The 19,957-nt window shown below is 40.2% G+C and overlaps 1 protein-coding gene across 2 annotated transcripts in view; it reads left to right on the top strand.

The window, feature by feature from the left end:
• gcn1 (GCN1 activator of EIF2AK4) overlaps positions 1 to 19,957 on the top strand; it is a 178,227-nt gene that overhangs the window by 70,774 nt on the left and 87,496 nt on the right. For both annotated transcript variants that reach the window (XM_063040918.1, XM_063040917.1), the window contains 8 exons: positions 2,208 to 2,288; positions 6,434 to 6,577; positions 11,688 to 11,815; positions 12,608 to 12,797; positions 13,639 to 13,709; positions 14,880 to 15,045; positions 18,090 to 18,284; positions 19,165 to 19,411. In XM_063040918.1, the coding sequence (XP_062896988.1) occupies positions 2,208 to 2,288; positions 6,434 to 6,577; positions 11,688 to 11,815; positions 12,608 to 12,797; positions 13,639 to 13,709; positions 14,880 to 15,045; positions 18,090 to 18,284; positions 19,165 to 19,411 (1,222 nt within the window). The remainder of the gene's footprint in view (positions 1 to 2,207; positions 2,289 to 6,433; positions 6,578 to 11,687; positions 11,816 to 12,607; positions 12,798 to 13,638; positions 13,710 to 14,879; positions 15,046 to 18,089; positions 18,285 to 19,164; positions 19,412 to 19,957) is intronic.

The raw sequence follows: 19,957 nt of genomic DNA, 5'->3' as shown, positions 1-19,957 counted from the left end.
AGATCATTGACATCAATGACAAACAGCAAGAGACGCAGTACCAATACCAGCAGCACACCACTAGTCACAGGCCTCCAGTCAGAGAGGCAAACCTCTACTACCTCTCTCTGGCTTCTCACACAAAGCCAACGTCTTCCATTTTACAACCTCATATTGAATGCTGTGCGACTGAACCTTCTTAACCAACCTCCCAAGGGGACTTTATCAAATACCTTACTAATTATATCATTTCTTAATGCATGCATTACTAAATGACAATAAACGAGGACTGCGTGTCCTCATAATCTTAAAAAAAAACTCTATCCCATCTAGTCCTTTTACAATATGGGAGTCCCAGTCAATATGTGGAAAGTTAAAGTCACCTACTACAACAACATTATGTTTCTTGCAACATTCTGTGGCAATCTCTTTACAAATTTGTTCCTCTAAATCCTTGGGCTTTTGGGTGGTCTGTAACATAGTCCCATTATGTGGTCATACCTTTCTTATTTTTCACTTCCACCCATAACGTGCCACTATTTGAGTTCTCCAGTCTGTCCTGACTGAGCACTGCCGTGACATTTTCCCTGACAAGTAACATCAGCCATTCTCCTTTAATCCCTCCTGCTCTGTCCCGTCTAAAACAACAGGACCCCAGAATATTGAGCTGCCAGTCCTGCCCCTCCAACCAATTCTCACTAACCGCTACAATATCATATTCCTAGGTGTTGATCCATGTCTTGAGCTCATCTGCCTTTCCTGTGATATTTCTTGCATTGAAATATATGTAGCTCTGGAAGAGAGCCCAATGATCCAGAAATCTTGTGTTGTCCCTCCTAAACCAGCTCCTTAGTCACATATTAAACTGTATAATCTTCCTAGTTCTGGCGTCACCTGCACATGGCACATGTAGCAATCTTCAGATCACAGCCCTGGAGGTCCTGCCCTTAACTTAGGACCTAACTCCCTGAATTGTCTTTACAAAACCTTGTCACTCATCCTACCCATGTCATTGGTACCTGCAATGAAGGAGAGATGAGTGTTTGGGGAAGCGAGAAGAGAGGGTTGAGGGAGATGGGTCGAGACGATTGAGAGGTGAGAAGCATGTGGGGAGCGGAAAGTCCACGACCTTTGGTGTTCACCCTCCCACTTAAGAATGCTGAGGACTCAATCTGAAATGTCCTGGACCCTGGTACACGGGAGGCAACATGCCTTCTGGGATTCTTGTTCTCTTCCACAGAACCTCCTGTTCGTGATGACTGCCATTTTCTACTCGGGCAGTGGACCTGAGTGAAATCACCTCTCTCAAACTTCTGATGTCTGGGTTGGTTACTGGTAAAAGAAGGGAAGGTTTAAAAAAAGCTTAACCTTAAGCTGTTTTTTTTTGCTTTCTCTGACTGAAGTTTCTCTTTGCTGGTTTTCTGAGAGTTTCTTTGGACATGCTCTAACATGGACTACTTCCTCCCAGTTGCTGGGGGTGATGTGAAAATGTTTTGTGCTAAATTGCAATATCTTTGCCTGACCTTTACAAACTCTGATGCTATTTGTGAAAGAAAAAACATATTAGAAATAGTACTTATTCTTGCTGTCAGGCTTTATTTACCTGTTATTTACATATTCAGTAAATAACTTCTGAAGTATAATAATGTGTGATACTCAGTGAATGAGCTGTGACAGTCCAAATTCATTTCACAAACAGTGCAAGCTCCCATCTTTCTGAGCCCATTCAGTCTTCCAAGTTGAGATATTTGGAGAACTGGAAAGACATCAAAGCAAGAGCTGGGGTGCTGAAAGGAGAGAAGAGAGATGAACAAAAGAAGTTAAATATAAAGCAAGAGTGGAAAATGAGGCCACAAATAATGAAAAGTATCTTGAGGATAAAAAGGAATAAGTGTTGTTTTATTGGAGCTATGATTGGTGAAACAGATGAACAAATGGGACATTATGAATGGAGAGTATGCTAGTTAAACTGTGATCACATATGGTTGCGTGCAGTGTGAATTGTCTAACTGTTGTGGTGAGGAACATAGGGCCTGATAATCAGCTTGGTATTAGGTGTATGTGTTTGATTTCAAGTGCAAGCAACCTTTACTGATACCACCCTTGATGAAGTAGAGAGTAAGGTCCAAAACAAAGCAAGTGCTAGAGTAGCCTGTAGCCCAAACTCGTAACTATTAAATGTTAATTTACAGCATCTAAAATATTAAATTGGATAATTATTTTGATAGAGTGGACCTGAACTGCTGCCACGGAAGGCAATGCTACTCCTGCTGACCAGGGTCATGGCTACAGGTGCACCACGACTCCAGGTAAACTCCTACTTCATCCTGCTGAGCGCAGGTTAAGATTTCATTCCTTGTGTTTAGTGATTCCATGCGCTTTGTGTTTTATTTAACTTCATGCTGACAAGTTTGCCTTTTTTGATCTCCATTGGAATAATTTCATTCACAGAAGTTATGTTCTTTATATCACAGCTTGTGGTAGAACTCCACTCCAGAAAAATTGCTCTGGACTGTTGAATCACTGTTATTTTCTTTGGGGAGTCATTCAAAGAGAAATTCCTCAGATAAAATAAACCAATCACTGCTTGCATGATTATATCACATAGGTAATGTGCTAACACTTAGCCAATGAAAAATGAGAAAGGTGATAAATCGTTAGTGTAACTGCTTTACTGCTTTCTGCCAAAAGTGGGGATAAACCACCACATACTGTGAAAAATACATGAATTTATTTAAAAAGTACAAATGATTAAACTACAAGTTTAGTCTTTCATTAATTCATCTAATAACTTATAAAAAGCATTTAAAAAAAAGGTTGTTTTCAAAAGGACCATGAATACTGTCGTAGTATGTGAATAATTCAGGACTGTTCCCCTCTATCCCTAAATTGTCATGATCTGATCAGTAATAGCACACACACAATTTCATACACCTCCTTTCTACTTGAACTAGTACCACTCCAGTCTCCCTGGACTTCCATTTCTTCTTTCATGGCTAGAGTCAATTTATATTCTGTAATTCTGTATGTATCAGGTATTTGTAATGTTCATAACGCATGGGAGTAAAATTAGGCCATTGGCCCATTGAGTCTGCATTATAGCCATAACCATATAACAATTACAGCACAGAAACAGGCCATCTCGGCCCTTCTAGTCCGTGCCGAACTCTTACCCTATCCTAGTCCCACCGACCTGCACTCAGCCCATAACCCTCCATTCCTTTCCTGTCCATGTATCTATCCAATTTATCTTTAAATGACAACAAAGAACCTGCCCCAACCACTTCTGCTGGAAGCTCATTCCACATAGCTACCACTCTCTGAGTAAAGAAGTTCCCCCTCATGTTACCCCTAAACTTTTGTCCTCTAACTCTCAACCCATGTCCTCTTGTTTGAATCTTCCCCACTCTCAATGCAAAAAGTCTAACCACGTCAACTCTATCAATCCCCCTCATAATTTTAAACACCTCTATTAAGTCCCCCCTCAACCTTCTACGCTCCAAAGAATAAAGACCTAACTTGTTCAACCTTTCTCTACACACCACACAGGCACAACTGCTACACACCGTCCTCCAATCTGACACACAGTTATCTACCACTACTCTCTGGCGTCTCCCATCTAGCCACTGCTGAATCCATTTTACTACTTCCATATTAATCCCTAATAATTGAACCTTCCTAACTAACCTTCCGTGTGGAATCTTTTCAAAGGCCTTACTGAGGTCCATATAGACAACATCCACCGTTTTACCCTCATCAACTTTCTTAGTAACTTCATCAAAAAATTCAATAAGATTTATCAAACATGACCTTCCATGCACAAATCCATGTTGACTGTTCCTAATCAGACCCTGTCTATCCAGATAATTATATATACCATCTCTAAGAATACTTTCCATCAATTTACCCACCACTGACGTCAAACTCACAGGCCGATAGTTGCCAGGTTTACTCTTATGGTTAATTTATTATTGAATTGAATTGACTTTATTGCATATATCCTTTCATATACATGAGTGAAAATCTTCACATTATGTCTCCATCTAAATGTGCAATGTGCAATTTATAGTACAGGCCAACTTTCACTAATCCGACTACCTGTAATCCGGTTCCTTCAATAATCTGCACTAATTTCAAATTTTACGCGCAACTGTAATTTCAAATTTTCCGAGCCAACATACCAATCTGCTGTGCATTGTTTTGTTTGCACTAGATCGGTTCATGTGTTGGCGCACTCTTGTAAGCACAGACAGCCAATTCCTGCTAGTTTTCCCGCATTTATTAATATCATTTGCATGAGGTGTGGCCGCCCAGCACCCACCCGTCTCACCTGCCAGCGGCGGGGAAGCTGACGCGCGCTGGGTCGGTCCACCTTCTTGCCCGCCTGCCGGCAGTCGCGCACTGCCCTCCGGCATCACCCGGCCGGTGCTCCGTTCTCTTCTGCCTATGACCTCAGGTCAGACATGGTGACCCGCTGAATTTAAGCATATTACTAAGCGGAGGAAAAGAAACTCACGAGGATTCCCTCAGTAACTGTGAGTGCAATGTAGTCTTTGGGGTAACTGCAAGTTTGTGTCTTTGCTATCACTTAGCTCATGCTTGAGTGCTGGTAGTGGGTGCGCTTTATTTTGTGCCGATGGGGAGGGGGGATTGTTGCTCGCTGCTGCTTACACGCAGGAGGGAGGGGAGCAGGTCGGGGAACTTAGGGGTTTTAACATTTAACTGTTGTTCATTCTTTGGGGCACTCCTCTGTTTTCGTAGATGGTTGCAAAGAAAAAGCATTTCAGGCTGTATAGTGTATAGATTTCTCTGATTTTGAATCCCTTGATATTTTAAAGGTATGATGAGGGGGTTAGCTATTGCTTAATGTGATCCTTCTGTATTTTGGCATTTTCACTAATCTGGCACTCCTCAGGTCCCAATGGTGCTGGATTATAGAAGGTCGACCTGTAATTTATAATAAATATGTACAACAGGATAATCAGTATAACATAGAAATACAGTTGCTTCAGCATGAATTAAGCAGTCTGATGGCCTGGTGGAAGAAGCTGTCCCAGAGCCTGTTGGTCCTGGCTTATATGCTGTGGTACCTTTTCCCAGATGGTAACAGCTGGAACAGTTTGTGGTTGAGGTGACTGGGGTCCCCAGTGATCCTCCGGGCCCTTTTTATACACCTGTCCTTGCAAACGTCCTGAATAGTGGGAAGTTCACAGATGTACTGGGCTCTCCGCATTATCACTCTCAACTGCGTTTTCCTGTCTTTTCATGCTTGATAGAGATTAAATTTGTAAGTAAAATAAGTGCTTTTGGAGATTGGCAGATAATGAAGTAGTTCTGAGTAGACCGTTTGTCCCATTGGACTCTTGATTTTTTGCTTGTTTGAATGAGGTTCTAATATTGCTTTTTTCCTTTAACAGTGCAACTTCATTCTATTGAAGTCCACATACAATAGTCACTGTTATACTGTAGGACAATAGTCACTGTTATACTGTAGGATAATAGTCATTATTGTTAGAGCCTTTCCTACTGTCAGAAGAAGGGGCAAAGGCATATCAGGGACGCCTTAAAACCAGTCGCTTTAGGCAGATGGGGCTCGTCAGCCGTGGTTGGCAGCTCATCTAGGAGAAGGAAAACTGTGATCTCAAAACTCCGCTGCCTTGCAGCTATACCCACTCATAGGGAAGGCTTCAGGAGTGAACCCTGAGGGGTGGGAAATCCAGAGCTGGAGTCCCTCAGGTGGTCCTATGTTGAGTTCAACACTGACTGGCAGCTCCTGCGATGCTGCTGGTACCAAACTGTATCAGTCTCTGCCATCCTTCGGGTGCATCAGGTGTGTAGAGAGGGGGAGCTTGCTACATGGGCAACAGCTTGCTCTCCATATCGTCCTGCCCAGTCTAGTGTATCGAGACAACTCGGACGCAACATGCAGGGTCAACCCTGACCGATGGAGGCCTGACTCAACTCAGTTGCTATTGTATGAATCAAAAATGTCAATGTATCCACGATTCTACAAAAAGCAATGAGATACAGTAAATGCTCAGTTAACCTGTTTCAGTACTGGTTAAAATTTTCACCAAAATGACAGGAAAATTGGCAGCAAAGGGCTTTGGGATTGCAAGCTAACCATTTTGTTATAAGTAGCCACCTATTTTGGTTGGTAATTTGAACAATGCAGTTGGAAGGTATGAATATTTAAAGTATTAAATATAACATTGCATATTGATTAACAGATAACACTGCTATGTGACTTACCTGGTAAGCTGTACAGTTGGGTGGGCTCCCATTGCAAGATCCAGGAATTCCATTGAACAGTGCTATCATCTTCTACATTTGTTCCCCAATTCTGCAAGTAGTGTACGTGTTCATGACTTTGGGAAAACAGCAAGTAGATAGAAAGAGGAAAATGTGAGTTCCAGTTTATCTGTAAAATCTTAAAATTATATCTGTTCTTCAGGTACTGGCTTCAAATACTTTGACATCTTTGTGTGCCAGCAGCAGTGGAGGGGAAGGATGTGCGTATGCAGAACAGGAGGAGATTGATGTTCTGTTGCAAGCTCTGCTGTCACCATGTTCTGCAGTGCGGGATGCTGCTCTAAGGGTAACACAACTTCCATTAGTTTATATGCTCTTTAACATTGATAAGCTAATGCTGGGTAGGTGGCTGCACTTGTTCCAAAATCCGCTTGGGTTCAGATCCCTCCTTGGCCTCGTTATTCCATACCTCTGTAATATTCTCCAGCTTTCCTACCATGTCAGGATTCTGCATTATTTTAGCTCTGATCTCAACCTTTAGGCCTAAATTCAGGAATCTCTTAACCTTTTCAAAATAGGAAGGGTTCAGTATTTCCTGAAGTGATTTATTCATTTAAGTTCTTGTGGAATTATTCAGAGCACTAGATATGTTGATATTAAGGGATTTGAGGCATACAGTGCTTATGCATTGAAGTAATAGCACAGCCACAATCTCTTTGAATGGCAGGGCAGTTATGAGAAGTCAAATAGCCTATTCTGCTTTCTCATCCTTTTGTGTAGAGAAGATAATAGTAATGATCAAAAGCTTGATAAACAGGAGAGATTTTAAGAAAGATAGGGAAAGGAAAGCAAAAATTGTAAGAGGTGTGTGTTGGGGATTATATTGTCCAGAAGGTTCTTCAGAAGTCAAGATTGAGATAAAAATCTTATGTTTTATTAGATATTCATCATAATACATGTCAGAGAGGGTCAGTCTGTACTGGCAATTAGAAGTAAGGCAAGATGACAGAGGACTGGAGATCTCGTGTTCTCCCTTTATTCTGCAAATTAATTTGAGCTTGTTAGTTAAAGGGGTCTTGTCTGACAGGAATAGTCTGAACAACAAGAGAAGTTTTGATTTACACTGCAATGACATCTCAGGCCTGCAAAAAAAAAACTTGAAAATCTACAAAAAGTTTACTGACAAACAAGATATTGAACAAGCAAGCATAAAGCATAAAGAAAGTTATCTTTAAGAAAAATAACAACTTTAATAGTATTTTAGACCCTAATCCAATAGGAGGGATAAGGCAAGAAAGTAAATTTCTTCATCTGATATGAAGGCATATCTCCACAGAAAGTTAAGAGGAGTACAGTGTACAGTTCTGGGTGTCTGGGTGTAAGCTGGAAATGGTACAGAAAAGATTCACAAGGATGGTACCAGGACTGGAGGGTTTGAGCTAACGTGGGACTTTGTTCCCGGAACAAAAGAGGCTGAGTGTAGAAGTTTATAAATTTGAGGATTTTCCCCAGGGTAGGGGAGTCTAAAACCAGAGAGCTTAGACAATGTGAGAGAGGAAAATTTTTTAAGGGATCTGAAAGGCAATATTGTCCACACAGGATGGTGGATATATGAACTGAGCTGCTGGAGAAAGTAGTAGAGAGGGGTACAATTATAATGTTTAAAAGACATTTAGGATACATGAATAGGAAAAATTTAGAGGGATGTGGGGAAACTTACAACTCATAACTTGTGAGTGGACAAGTTGGGCTGAAGAGATTGATCTGTGCTGTTTGACTTTTAAATTGAACAGAACTGGAACTGAAAAAAAAACAGGGATACCAAGGACCTTAAGACACCAAAAAATATAATCTCCACAGAGATGGAAGATGTGGATTTCTAATTAATACTTGTCTATCTTCACAAAAGCAGAGGATATTATTGGGGAGGATCATGACATGGTGGATAGAATATTTTTAAAGTGTCCGTATTCAAATCACCTAGAAGAAATATGCACTAGCATTGTAAATAATAGGAGCTATTATCATATTTATTTAGGGGAAAAAACTGAGTGATTAATGTATTAGTTTGCAGCTGTTATATCAAAATGTCCTCTGCCCTTTGAGCCCTATCTATACTAATCCCATTTTAACAGAAACAATGTTTCTGGTGGAATTTCAGAGAGCTTGTTGTCTTAATCTTAAAGGAAGGAATGATTCCAAATTTGTATGTGATCCAAAAATCCTGCATTATTCAAAATACAGATATTAAAACAATAGGCTAGAGGAGGATGTCAGCTGGTAAATTGAGCAGAAGAGTTGAAAATAGGGTTCAGTCCACAAGTTTCAGGGAATAAATTGGGAGAGAGAAAACCCTAAGTAAGGAAATGCACAGTTTTATGGTGTATTGTCCTTAACCAATGTCTGCCTTTCTCACAGGACCTTCCTATAAATGTAGGTTGTAGATCAAACTTTTCATCACTATGATCTCTTCCTTTATGTAAGAACATTAGAAATAGAAATAAGCCATCAGCCCATAATCTTTTGCCATTCTTTACCTCAGTGCCACTTAACCAGACTAAATTAGGCAATTTGGTTGGAAAGGTCCTATTTCCCTTAAAGGAAGAATAAAAAACGGATTAGTGGGAGAGGGGAGCGTAAAGTTACAAGTAATTGTTAAATCAATATAATGGAGGAGATTTTTTTCCCTGTCCAGAGAAATTAGTTTGCTTGAAGGCATCGGATTAGGTAGAGGTGGTCTTTGCTTCATGATTAACTCACTGTGGTGCACAGATCTGGCAGTTCTGTCTTAGTACTGCTCACTCAATCTGGAAGGTCCGGCAGTTGATTGTACTCTATTCTATCTGCCAAGGGTGTTCTCTGCCATAATCCTGGTTGCAGTGTACATTCTACCCTGGAAAGTGTCAAGTTGGCACTGGAGTTGCTGAGCACCGTGATCAGAAGCACTGAGAGAGTCAACTGTGATGCCTTCCCAATCATTGTGAGGGATTTCAACCAAGCCAGCTTGAAGAAGTCTCTGACAAACTACCACCAACGTGTCACTTATAGGACCAGAGCAGCCAACACACTTGATCACTCTAACACTTGCCATGCCATCCCGTGCTTACGCTTTGGCAAGTTCAGTGGCCTGGCTGTACTCTGCTCCTGGCAAATAGGAGGAGACTGAGGGCCACAGCACCGGTGATGAGGACAGTGAAGGTATGGACAAGAGAAGCAGAGACGTGTGCAGGACTGGCTTGAATCAATAGACTGGATCATATTCAGGGATTTATCCTGGAATCTGAGTAAATATGCCGCAACTGTCACTGACTTCACCAAGACCTCGATGAATGTGTAGAGAAGGGTGGGCTGCCTCAACAACTATTGACTGGTTGCACTTACATGTACCATAATGAAGAGCTTCAGTGGGCTGGTTATGGCTCCTGCCTGAGTAAGAACCTAGACTACTGCAATTCGCTTAACACCACTGACACAATTTCAGTGACTCTCCACTCTGCTTTGGAGCACATGGACAACAGCAAATCACATGTCAGGCTGCTTTATATCGATTACAGCACAGCATTGTATACCACTGGGCTTCTGCAACTGGGTCCTCAACTTCCTCACCAGGAGACCACAGTCAGTACAAATCAGTAATAGCATCTAGCTGGCTGTCAGCACAGGCACACCTCAAAGAAATGTGCATAGCCCACTTCTCTATTCTCAGTACATTCATGACTGTGGCTGAGCATAGCTCAAAAGCCATTTATATGTTTGCAAATGGCACCGGTATTGGTAAAATCTCAGAGGGCAACAAGGAAACATACCGGAGTGAGCTAGATCGGCTGGTTGAGTGATGTTGCAACAACAGCCTTACATTCAACATCAACAAGGCCAAGGAATTGACTGTGAACTTCAGGAAGGGGAAGTTGAGAGAACACTCACCAGTCATTGTTGAGGGGCGAGTGGTGGAAAGGTTGAGCAGCTTTAAGTTCCTGTGTGGTCAACATCTTGATTGAAGCTCTACTTCATTCAGAGTTAAAGATTTGGTATGTCACCAAAGGCTATAGCTGTTTTCTATGGATGTACGGTGGGGAGCATCCTGACTGGGTGCATCAAAACTTCAATGCACTGGATCACAGGAAGCCTCAGAAGGTTGTAGACTCAGCCAGCTCCATCACAGGCACAATCTTCCCCACCATCAAGGACATCTTCAAGGGGCAGTCTCTAGTTGCAGAAATCTTCATGATCTTATATTTATCACTGTTGTGACTTTTGAATACTTTTCATCCACAGCACATTCACAACTCTGTTCCATTCTCTGTATTATTGGAAAGGTAAAGACTCACAGAACTTAATAAATGAGGATAGCTAATGCTGAGTATGTGCCTTGCCATTTCTGTGGAGGGTATGTGAGGTGCAGAGAAAGCTTACACTGGAGTGTCTCAAAGTGCACTTTAGCCAGTGAAAAGCACTTCCACTTTACATTGAGCAATATGAGAAATGAGCAGCAATCCATAATCAGAATCGGGTTTACTAACACTGACATATGCCATGAAATTTGTTGTTTTGCAGCAGCAGTACACTATAAATCACAATAATAAATACATCTGTAACCTTTTGCAGCTTTTTCCCCATCCTGTGCAGTGGCCCCTCCATACCAGATGCTGATGCAACCAGTCAGAATGCTCTCCATGGTACAACTGCAGAAATTTGCTAGAGTCTTTGGTGACATACCAGATCTCCTCAAACTCCTAATGAAATATAGCTGCTGTCGTGTTCTTTATAATTACATCAATATGCTGAGCCCAGGATAGATCATCAGAGATGTTGACCCCAGGAACTTGGAATTCCTCACCCTTTCCACTGCTGGTCCCTCAATGTGATGCCTCGACTTCCCTTCCTGAAGTCCATAATCAATTCCTTGGTCTTACTGATGTTGAGTGCAAGGTTGTTGTTTTGACACCAATCAGCCTGCTGATCTATCTCACTCATGTCTCCACATTACCTTCTGAAATTCTGCCAACAATAGTTAAGCCATTGGCAAAGTTGTCGGTGGGTGCAGAGAGAAAGAAGAACACTGGACTGAGCACACATCCTTGAGGTGCACTAGAGTATAAAACTGGGTTGCACAAGTTGCACTCTCATGTGAACTAGACCATCCATTCTAAGGATGATGGTTGACTGGATGGGGTCACAGGAGGATTCTATCTGCTACACATCACTGTAGTGCAGTGGAATCATATACACAGAACTGAGTCTTATACACTTACACAATGGTGAGATCATCCCCAGTATGCAGTTTGTCACCTTGCGATTATTACTTGGGTCTCTGAAATGTGAACTTGCAGCCTTTTGACATCTACTATCACTGACCTATGACTGACACCTTTTAAAGTCCTGCAATTTGTTCTTTTGAGGCTTACAACAGGTTCTGTAGATGGTGGAAGTTATCTTGTGTCTCTGATGTTTTGCAGGGATTGCTGGAGATGAACATGGTGCTGCCCACACCAGATAGTGATGAGAAGAATGGATTGAAACTACTGCGCAGACTTTGGGTTTCCCAGTTTGATGTGGATGACGAGAGCAGAATGCAAGCTAAAAAGTAAAGACTAGCAGTATTTCAAAATGAGAATATTCGTAATTTAATGTTTCCTTGCAAGATGTTAGTAAAAGTAGCAAGGCTAACCTTTTGTTAACATTGTGTACGTCTTAAACCAATCTATTATCCATCTTCTAGAAGTCATTATAATTTATAATTTTATTGTTCTTTGTGCTGGTGTGGTTTTAAGTACAATAGTAAGGAAATGCTACCAACTCTGGGGATGTCTTCTTCCAGAAGGGATGTTAAACTTTGCTCCCTAAGCTAATTGTAAAAGATTCCATGGCGCTAGTTAAAAGAAATGGAAGTTGCTGGCTGAGACAGTACTACTTTCCACAATTAGTAAAATGAATTTAATTAGTCTGGTTAGTGAAATTATCTATAAAATAATTGGATTTCCTTTGAGTATAATAGGTGCACTATAAATTCTATGGCTCCATTGGTTCCATATAAAAGATTTATGATATGGAAAACTGTTATTTTAAGTAAAGTATTCAAGATGCTGAAACTTTTATATTTAATTGCATATTTGTTCATGTTATAAATATTAGTAAAGAGGAAAATCATTTGTTCAGTTGTGGCATTTTGAGGAGTGGGATGGTAGTGCCATTATCTGGCTAGAGAGTTAATACTTTTAGTAGATATTAAATTGCCTAATAATAAGGAAAATTGATCTAGCTAAGAGCTAGATATTTCTATGTCCGATGTTAAGGCTTTGTATCAGACAAACTATAATGTGGGACTCTCCATTTTCTCCATCTGAGTGTTCTTCTGTCGTCCCTTTTTTTGTTTCAGGTTGTGGGACACCATGGGGCTGGAGCTGCAGCCAGACATTTGCTCACTGCTGATTAAAGATGTGATATATCATGAGGAAGCAATACGTCAAGCAGGAGCAGAAGCACTGTCCAAAGCTGTGGCACAGTATCACCAGCAGGCTGCTGGAGTGATGTCTAAGCTTATTGAAATTTACCAGGAGAAACTTTATGTAAGCTCACTTGTGAAAAATGTAGAAAAAGAATAGAGTAGCTTTTTGCCTATGTTTGGAAAATAAAATACCTGGCTTTTCTTCGCTTTCTGGATTATGCAAAGGACCAAATGGGGAGGGTGGTCAGTTCATCCCAAATCAACTTGTTTCCTTTGGGTGATGGTACCAAGTACAGTTGAGAAGGACATCAGTGAGGAGAAATCAAGAGTCAAAAGTATCAAAGAAGAGATGATAGTGAACAGGCATTGTACTTAAGCCCATCACCTCCACTGGGGCATAGGTTGTTGATAGTAGCTCACTAGAGTCCTTCATCCTGGGCTAATCTTTCAAGATGTCCCCGGGTGTAGCCCATTGGAGATCCTTCCTTTCCCATCAGTGAGGTCTTTGGATCTTCTGTTGGCATATTTGTAGCTCTGGGTTTTTACAGGATGGGGTTGCTAGCCCCATGGCCAACCCTCCTCCATTCACAGGACCATCCATGGCAGAGTTGAAAAGCTATTGGTAGGGTGAATTTAGATGTACTAATTTTCAAACATTTAAACTTTTAGAAATACAGAAATATGGAGGTTTTTATGTATTGACACTGCTATGAGAAAGTTTCGAGAGGTAGAGATTTGATGCTTCACAAATAGACGCCTCATTTGTGTCATCAAGGTCATAGGAACTGTTTGCTGTCTATATCATACTGCAATAGATGTAAGCTATCATCTAAGGAGGATGAAACGTACAAGGAAGAAAAAGTTATTTATTTGAAAATGGTTTCTTTCATTCATGCTTTGAGTGCTTATCAATGGTTAACATTTAATTGCTTGAAATCGCTGATTAAATCTGTTTTATACAGAGGCCTCCTCCGGTGTTGGATGCCCTTGGTCGAGTAATATCAGAATCTCCACCTGATCAGTGGGAAGCCAGGTACAGTGTCTTGAGAGTTTGATTGTGAAAGGTAGTTAATGTTTCCACTCCCTCCTTTTTGTCCTTTGTGGACCTTCATGTTCCCTGACCTCATTCGGAGCTGGAATTTATTTTTGTATGTTAATTCGTGGCATGTGTGCAACATTGCCAGGACCAGGATTTCTTCCCTATCAAGCGATTGAAGCTTTCAGTTCATGCACAGAGGTTTGATACACCCTGGCAGAAATGTTTGAATTTGTAAAGAGCTGAAGCGTTGTCCATTTATACTTCAACCATTCCCAAGTATGGAAGTTGTCACTGAGGCTTCAGCACATAGCAATTTTAATAAAAAGTGAACAAACAGATTGTGACCATTTCATGAAGCCCTGCTGTGAATGTCAGTGTTTAGTTTAGAGATTTAATTGAAATCAAAAGTTAAGGCAAAGCAACTGACTCTGACAAGCTAGAAGGTTACGCCAAGTGACTGGGAGAGGGGGAATGAAGTGAGAAGCAGAAGTGATAGGTGGTAAAGAAAAAAGGCTGAAGAAAAAGGAATCTAATCGAAGAGGAGAGTAGACCTTGGGGGAAAAAGGGAAGCCGGGTGGGGGGAGGGGCATTGGGAGAGGTGATGGCAGGTAAGGAGAGGTAAGAGGGGAACCATGGTCGGAAAAGGGAAGGAAGAGGGGCACCAGCCTCAGAAGCACAGGGTCCGTGGACCATATTTCAACTGACAAACAAGTGACTTAAGATTTTGTTTCAGGTTCTTAACTCCTTTATATCTGGACTATAGCTATACTTTGCACTGTCCACTGTGAAATTTTGGGATCTTGGCCACGTGGCACAAAATAGTATTTTGTGTACTTTATAGGGAATATGAACATGGTGGTATATTAATGTCTTTTTTTTCCTTCTGGATTTCATCCAAATGGCTAATTTTATTTGACCAAAGTTGCGACTAAAAGGGAGGGTTGCTGAGCCGGTCAGTCCTTGGTTTCTGTGACTACGTATACCATCCAGCAGAGGTCAGCTTCTTCAACCAAAAGCCATTTTTGACTTTCCTGCTGGTTCCCCTTCCTTCATTTCATCCAGCAGTTACAGTGAAACTTTGATCTACCATTTTTACATGCAGTTTTACTTTAAATCATTTTTGACGCAGGTGAAGTTAGTAATGGTGAGCTCCTTCTTCTGCAGGTGTGGAATTGCTCTAGCTTTGAACAAACTCTCTGAGTATTTTGATGGATCACAGGTCAAGCTGCTGTTCCAATTCTATGTGCCTGAAGCCTTGAACGACCGCCATTCTGAAGTCAGGAAATGCATGTTAGATGCAGCTCTAGCTGCACTTAATACCCATGGAAAGGTAGGCATGAAGTAACCACAACTTTTCGTGCCCTGAAATGCAATGGATTCATGGTGTACAAACATGCATACTGGTGCAATTCTACATATCCTCACATCAGCCATTACTGTCTGGTTAAGTGAAGCATCGTTTGACAAGATACAAAAACTACAGTCAGCAGAAAAGGTCATTGCCTGCAGTTTACCATCACTGCAGGACTTGTATGTGTGCAGGACAGGGAAGCGGGCAAGAAAAATTGTGTACACTACCCACTCTATCTTTTCTAAAAGCCCCTTTCTGGAAAATGCTATAGGGCTACTAAGACAAAATTTTAACAATTTTCCTCCAGGCAATTAATCTGATCAACCATTCTGGTTCCCCACCCCCTCTTTGTATTACCTCAGTCACTGCACTGCACTGTAAACACTTTAGACCACTTTTTATTATGCTGTTTGCATTGTAAATGCATGCTGGTATTTATGCACATTTTATTCCATATATGTATTTTAACTTCTAAATTTGCTTTATACAATTCTTTATTTTTATAATTGTTGAATGTTGTTGTGATTTGTTGCATGTTGCACCCTGACCAACACACCACAATAAATCCCTAATACATGTGAATGTATATGGCGAATAAATTTGATCCTTGATCCTTAATGCTTATATAATGATTGACCAATTGTCTTTCAAGAATGATGCGTTATGCGATTGCGTGATACCTTATTGTCACCCGTGATCTTAGCGTGAGGGTCAACTGTGCCTCGTTGCTAAGAACTTTGCCACTGAAGCAGAGGACTGGACCATTGAGCTTGACTATTCTAGGTTGACACTCTTCAGCTCTTCTGAAGCGATGCTGTGTTGTTAGAAGTGCTGTATTAAACTGCTTCCACACATGAGAGTAAATGTCCCCAAGTCACAATCTGATCAATAGCAAGGGTGTTCTGGCCAGCATATGCCTCTAGCTGATTGTACTAGTTTTAGTCGATTCATTTTAGTAGTACTTAACTGGCTGTAAGTGTTTTGGGATGCTGAGGTAATGGAAGAATACATTGTAAATGTATCAGGTTCATTATCACTAACATATGTCGCGAATTTGTCATTTTGCAGCAGCAATACATAAAATATACCATAAGTTTGTATGTTTATATATATTTATTTATTCAAGGAGATTGTTTAGTGAGGGTTGCTGTTAAATGATTCAATAAGGTATTCATTAAATTTGTGGCTGAGGTATTCTTGAAATAATACCCTAGTTAATGGGACAGAAATAAGAAAATACTTGTATACTTTACTAGAAATAAAGGACTGGGATATAGGTTGGAACAATTTATTTGTAGATGCCATTGTTCATTATTTGTACACCAGAATTGTTTTTTGTTTTTTTTTAAATCTTTTTATTGAGTAAGTATACAAAAAAGGTAAGCCATATAAACATTAATACAATGTTAAAGTATAATAAAATTCCAAAAGATAACAATACCAAAAAGAAAATACTACAAACAATGTAATTTAAGCATAAGAAACCAAGATAACATAATAGTATACTAAATTTTATATATATCAATGGAAAAAAAGAAAAAAAAAACCCCAAAAAAAAAACCCACCGTGCAGCTAACTAAAAGCAAAGCAAAGCAATGGGCTAACTTGAAACCAAACAGAGTTAAACTTAAAATCACGTCCTCAATCCCGACCTCCATTAAAACAGTGAAAAAAAAACAAGAAGGGTAAATATTACATTAAATGAAAATATCGAATAAAAGGTCCCCAAATCTGTTCAAATTTAAATGAAGAATCATAAAGGTTACTTCTAATTTTCTCCAAATTCAAACATAAAATCGTCTGAGAAAACCAAAAAAAGGTAGTTGGAGCATTAAGCTCTTTCCAATGTTGTAAAAAAGAATTGTTGAAAAATTAATTTGCAAACTCTGTTTCTTGGATTTTGCATAAGAATTTTAAAGAAGGAATTAATATAATCGGTTAACAGATTGTGAACATGTTTGTAAGCTTAGTTCTGATGGTCAAGTTCCCCTACGCCTGAAACCTCATTCATTGGTTCCAAAGATCTTCCAGAAGGTGTGCCTTTGGGGTCTCTTCAAATCATCTTGTTTGTACCCTCCTTTATTTTTAAAGTTCTGAGGTGTGTTTAATATATGCAATTTAAAACAAAAACCAAGAAAAGAAGCTTTGAGCTCATTATATCTATTGGACCAAATAGTGTTTGATTTGAGTAAATAAATGTGACTTTACCACCCTAGCTGTTACCGTTGTAGATAAAATTGGATCTAATGACAAGATGACAAAAAACTTGGCACCAAACTGACAAACTGGCGGGTAGTGAAGAAGATTGTCCTGGGCTACAGGAAAGTGAAAATGGAATGGTTGGTTGGGCACAAAAGTAGTAAGTGAAATTCAGTTTGGAAAATTGTGAATTAGTCCATTTAGAGACGCCAAGCAAAGTGACGGAAATCACAACAGAAGAAGAGTGGAGGAGATTGGAGCGCAAGTCCATAGATGCTTCGCAGTAACGGCGCACATAGATTAAGGCATATGTGATTGCCTTTATTGGCATAGGCATGAATATAAGGCTTATTGGATCTGTTAGTATTAGATAAATGTTAGGCCACTGCTAGAGTACTTTATACATTTCTGGACACCATACTTGAGAAAGGATGTGCAAACATTGGAATGCAGAATGTTTCTAGGGCTATGAAATTACAGATGTGCAGAGAAACTCTTGAGGCTGTGGTTGTTTCCTTTGGAACCAAGATTTAATTGAGGTGTATAAAAATGAAGAATCTATAGTGGGGCAGGACAATAACAATTGGAACTAGTTGGAAGGATTAGGCGAAGAAAAATACTTGCGCTCATTGACTGGTGGGGATATGGAACTCGATGTCCACAGCTTTGGACTAAGAAACTACAAGTGGGATTAACTGAAATTGGCCAGTTTTTCCCCATGGCTGCCTTTGCTATTGTAAATTTGTGTGATTTTTTTTATGTAATGATGACTTGGAAGATTTCAGTAATCTTTCCAGTGACCCACCGATTTCTTTTCCCTGCAGGATAATGTCACTTCGCTCCTACCTGTATTTGAAGAATTTCTGAGGAATGCCCCTAATGATGCTAGTTATGATGCTGTGAGGCAAAGCGTGGTCATTCTCATGGGTTCTCTGGCAAAGCATTTGGATAAGAGTGATCCCAAAGTGAAGCCCATTGTGGCAAAGCTCATCACTGCACTCTCAACGCCATCCCAACAGGTATTGTGCTAATGTTCTCCAGAGTTGTAGAGGTAATAACACTCCCCTGGCTCATTGTGTGAGGATAAGTTCCAACTCTAGATGAAACCAAAGCTGGCATTACGAAGTGGTTTGGGCAACTGCTGCCCCATCCGACTCATTGACCCATCCACTATCAGAAAGATTGTAAAGGACTTTGTGGCATTATTCAAAGAAGATCAGGGAAGTTCTCACAAGCTAAAATTTGTCTCTCATCCCTTAATTTTGTCACTATCATTCTGCAGGTTTTGGATCCTTGCTGCTTGCGAAACAGGATGGTCAGTTGATCAGCTAATAGAGCCACTCTCTCACCAGAAACTTGCATTCAACCCTGACCTTGGGTGTTGGCATTTTCTCCCTGCCATTTTTTTCTAAGGTCCAGTTTCATCCAACCTCCCAAAGACACAGGCATTACCCTAAGTATATCAGTGAATGGTAGAATGTGGAGGCAGGGCTAGAGGAGTTGATAAGAATGAAGAAGAATTAAAAATTGTGATTAGTGTAAATGGATGGCTAATGGTCAACACAGGCTTAATGGGTTTGAGATCCTGTTTCTGTGTTTTAACTGTGTGACTCTGACTGTAATTGAAACAGTGCCCACACTTCAAGAAGTTTTTAATTGTAAAGCTCTTTGTAACGTCCTGAGCTCAGTAAATAAATTGCATTCTTTCTTAACTTCAAAGATTTACAATTGGAAATTGATTTACAGATTTCAATATAATCTGTAATATTTCTAATTTGGATCCAACTATTTTATATTATTCTAAACTTACTCACAAAGTTAGAAATTGTCTTTGACTGCGAGCTTCCATGATTCACTGCAAGCTTATCACTGCTAAAGTGAGCGTGTTTGGTTTTGTAGGTTCAGGAGTCAGTGGCCAGCTGCCTGCCACCACTGGTCCCTGCCATCAGAGATGATGCTGCCGACATGGTTCAGAAGCTGCTGCAGCTATTACTGGAGTCAGATAAATATGCTGAGCGGAAAGGGGCAGCGTATGGACTGGCTGGGTTGGTAAAGGGATTAGGGATACTCGCCCTGAAGCAGCAAGAGATAATGGTGACATTGACAGACGCCATTCAGGACAAGAAGAACTTCCGGAGAAGGGAAGGTGAGATGTGCATCTGCTTACTTCTATGTTTAAACCTCTGAAATCCACACTGAATGACTAGTTGATGTGCTGGTTGAGACACCATCCTCAACATCAAAGACCTTTTGCAAGTGCGACAGCTCCAATTGCTTTTATAGCTGACTTATTTTCTGTGCGCAGATGATCATTTAAATGCCATCACAAACAACAGTGACAACACATTGTAAAGTGAGCATTGGCTTTCCTCTGGAGTTTTTTGAAATGTTAGTACCATTTAACTACCTGAAGGGTAAATGCACATTTGCTTTTTGTCTTTATAATCTTTTGATATAATACACCAGTTTTACAGCACATGACTCTTTTTCACATTGCATTTGTTGATTAAAGACTTACATTGATAGAATAGCAAAGGTTAAGCAAAAATTAGTTTAAAATGTTTAGAATTATGAAGGTAATGCAAGAAATGTAATGAAAGATTACTTGCAGGTATTGATAATTCTGTTTCAAAGTGATCTGTATTTAGGATCAACCCAAAGGGAAAAGTAGAACCCTCTGCATAAAGGTTAT

This window comes from Mobula hypostoma, chromosome 2 (assembly GCF_963921235.1).
Source record: "Mobula hypostoma chromosome 2, sMobHyp1.1, whole genome shotgun sequence".
Taxonomy (NCBI): domain Eukaryota; kingdom Metazoa; phylum Chordata; class Chondrichthyes; order Myliobatiformes; family Myliobatidae; genus Mobula; species Mobula hypostoma.
The sequence above is the reverse complement of the archived record's forward strand: the minus strand, read 5'-3'. Positions and strand labels throughout refer to the sequence as shown.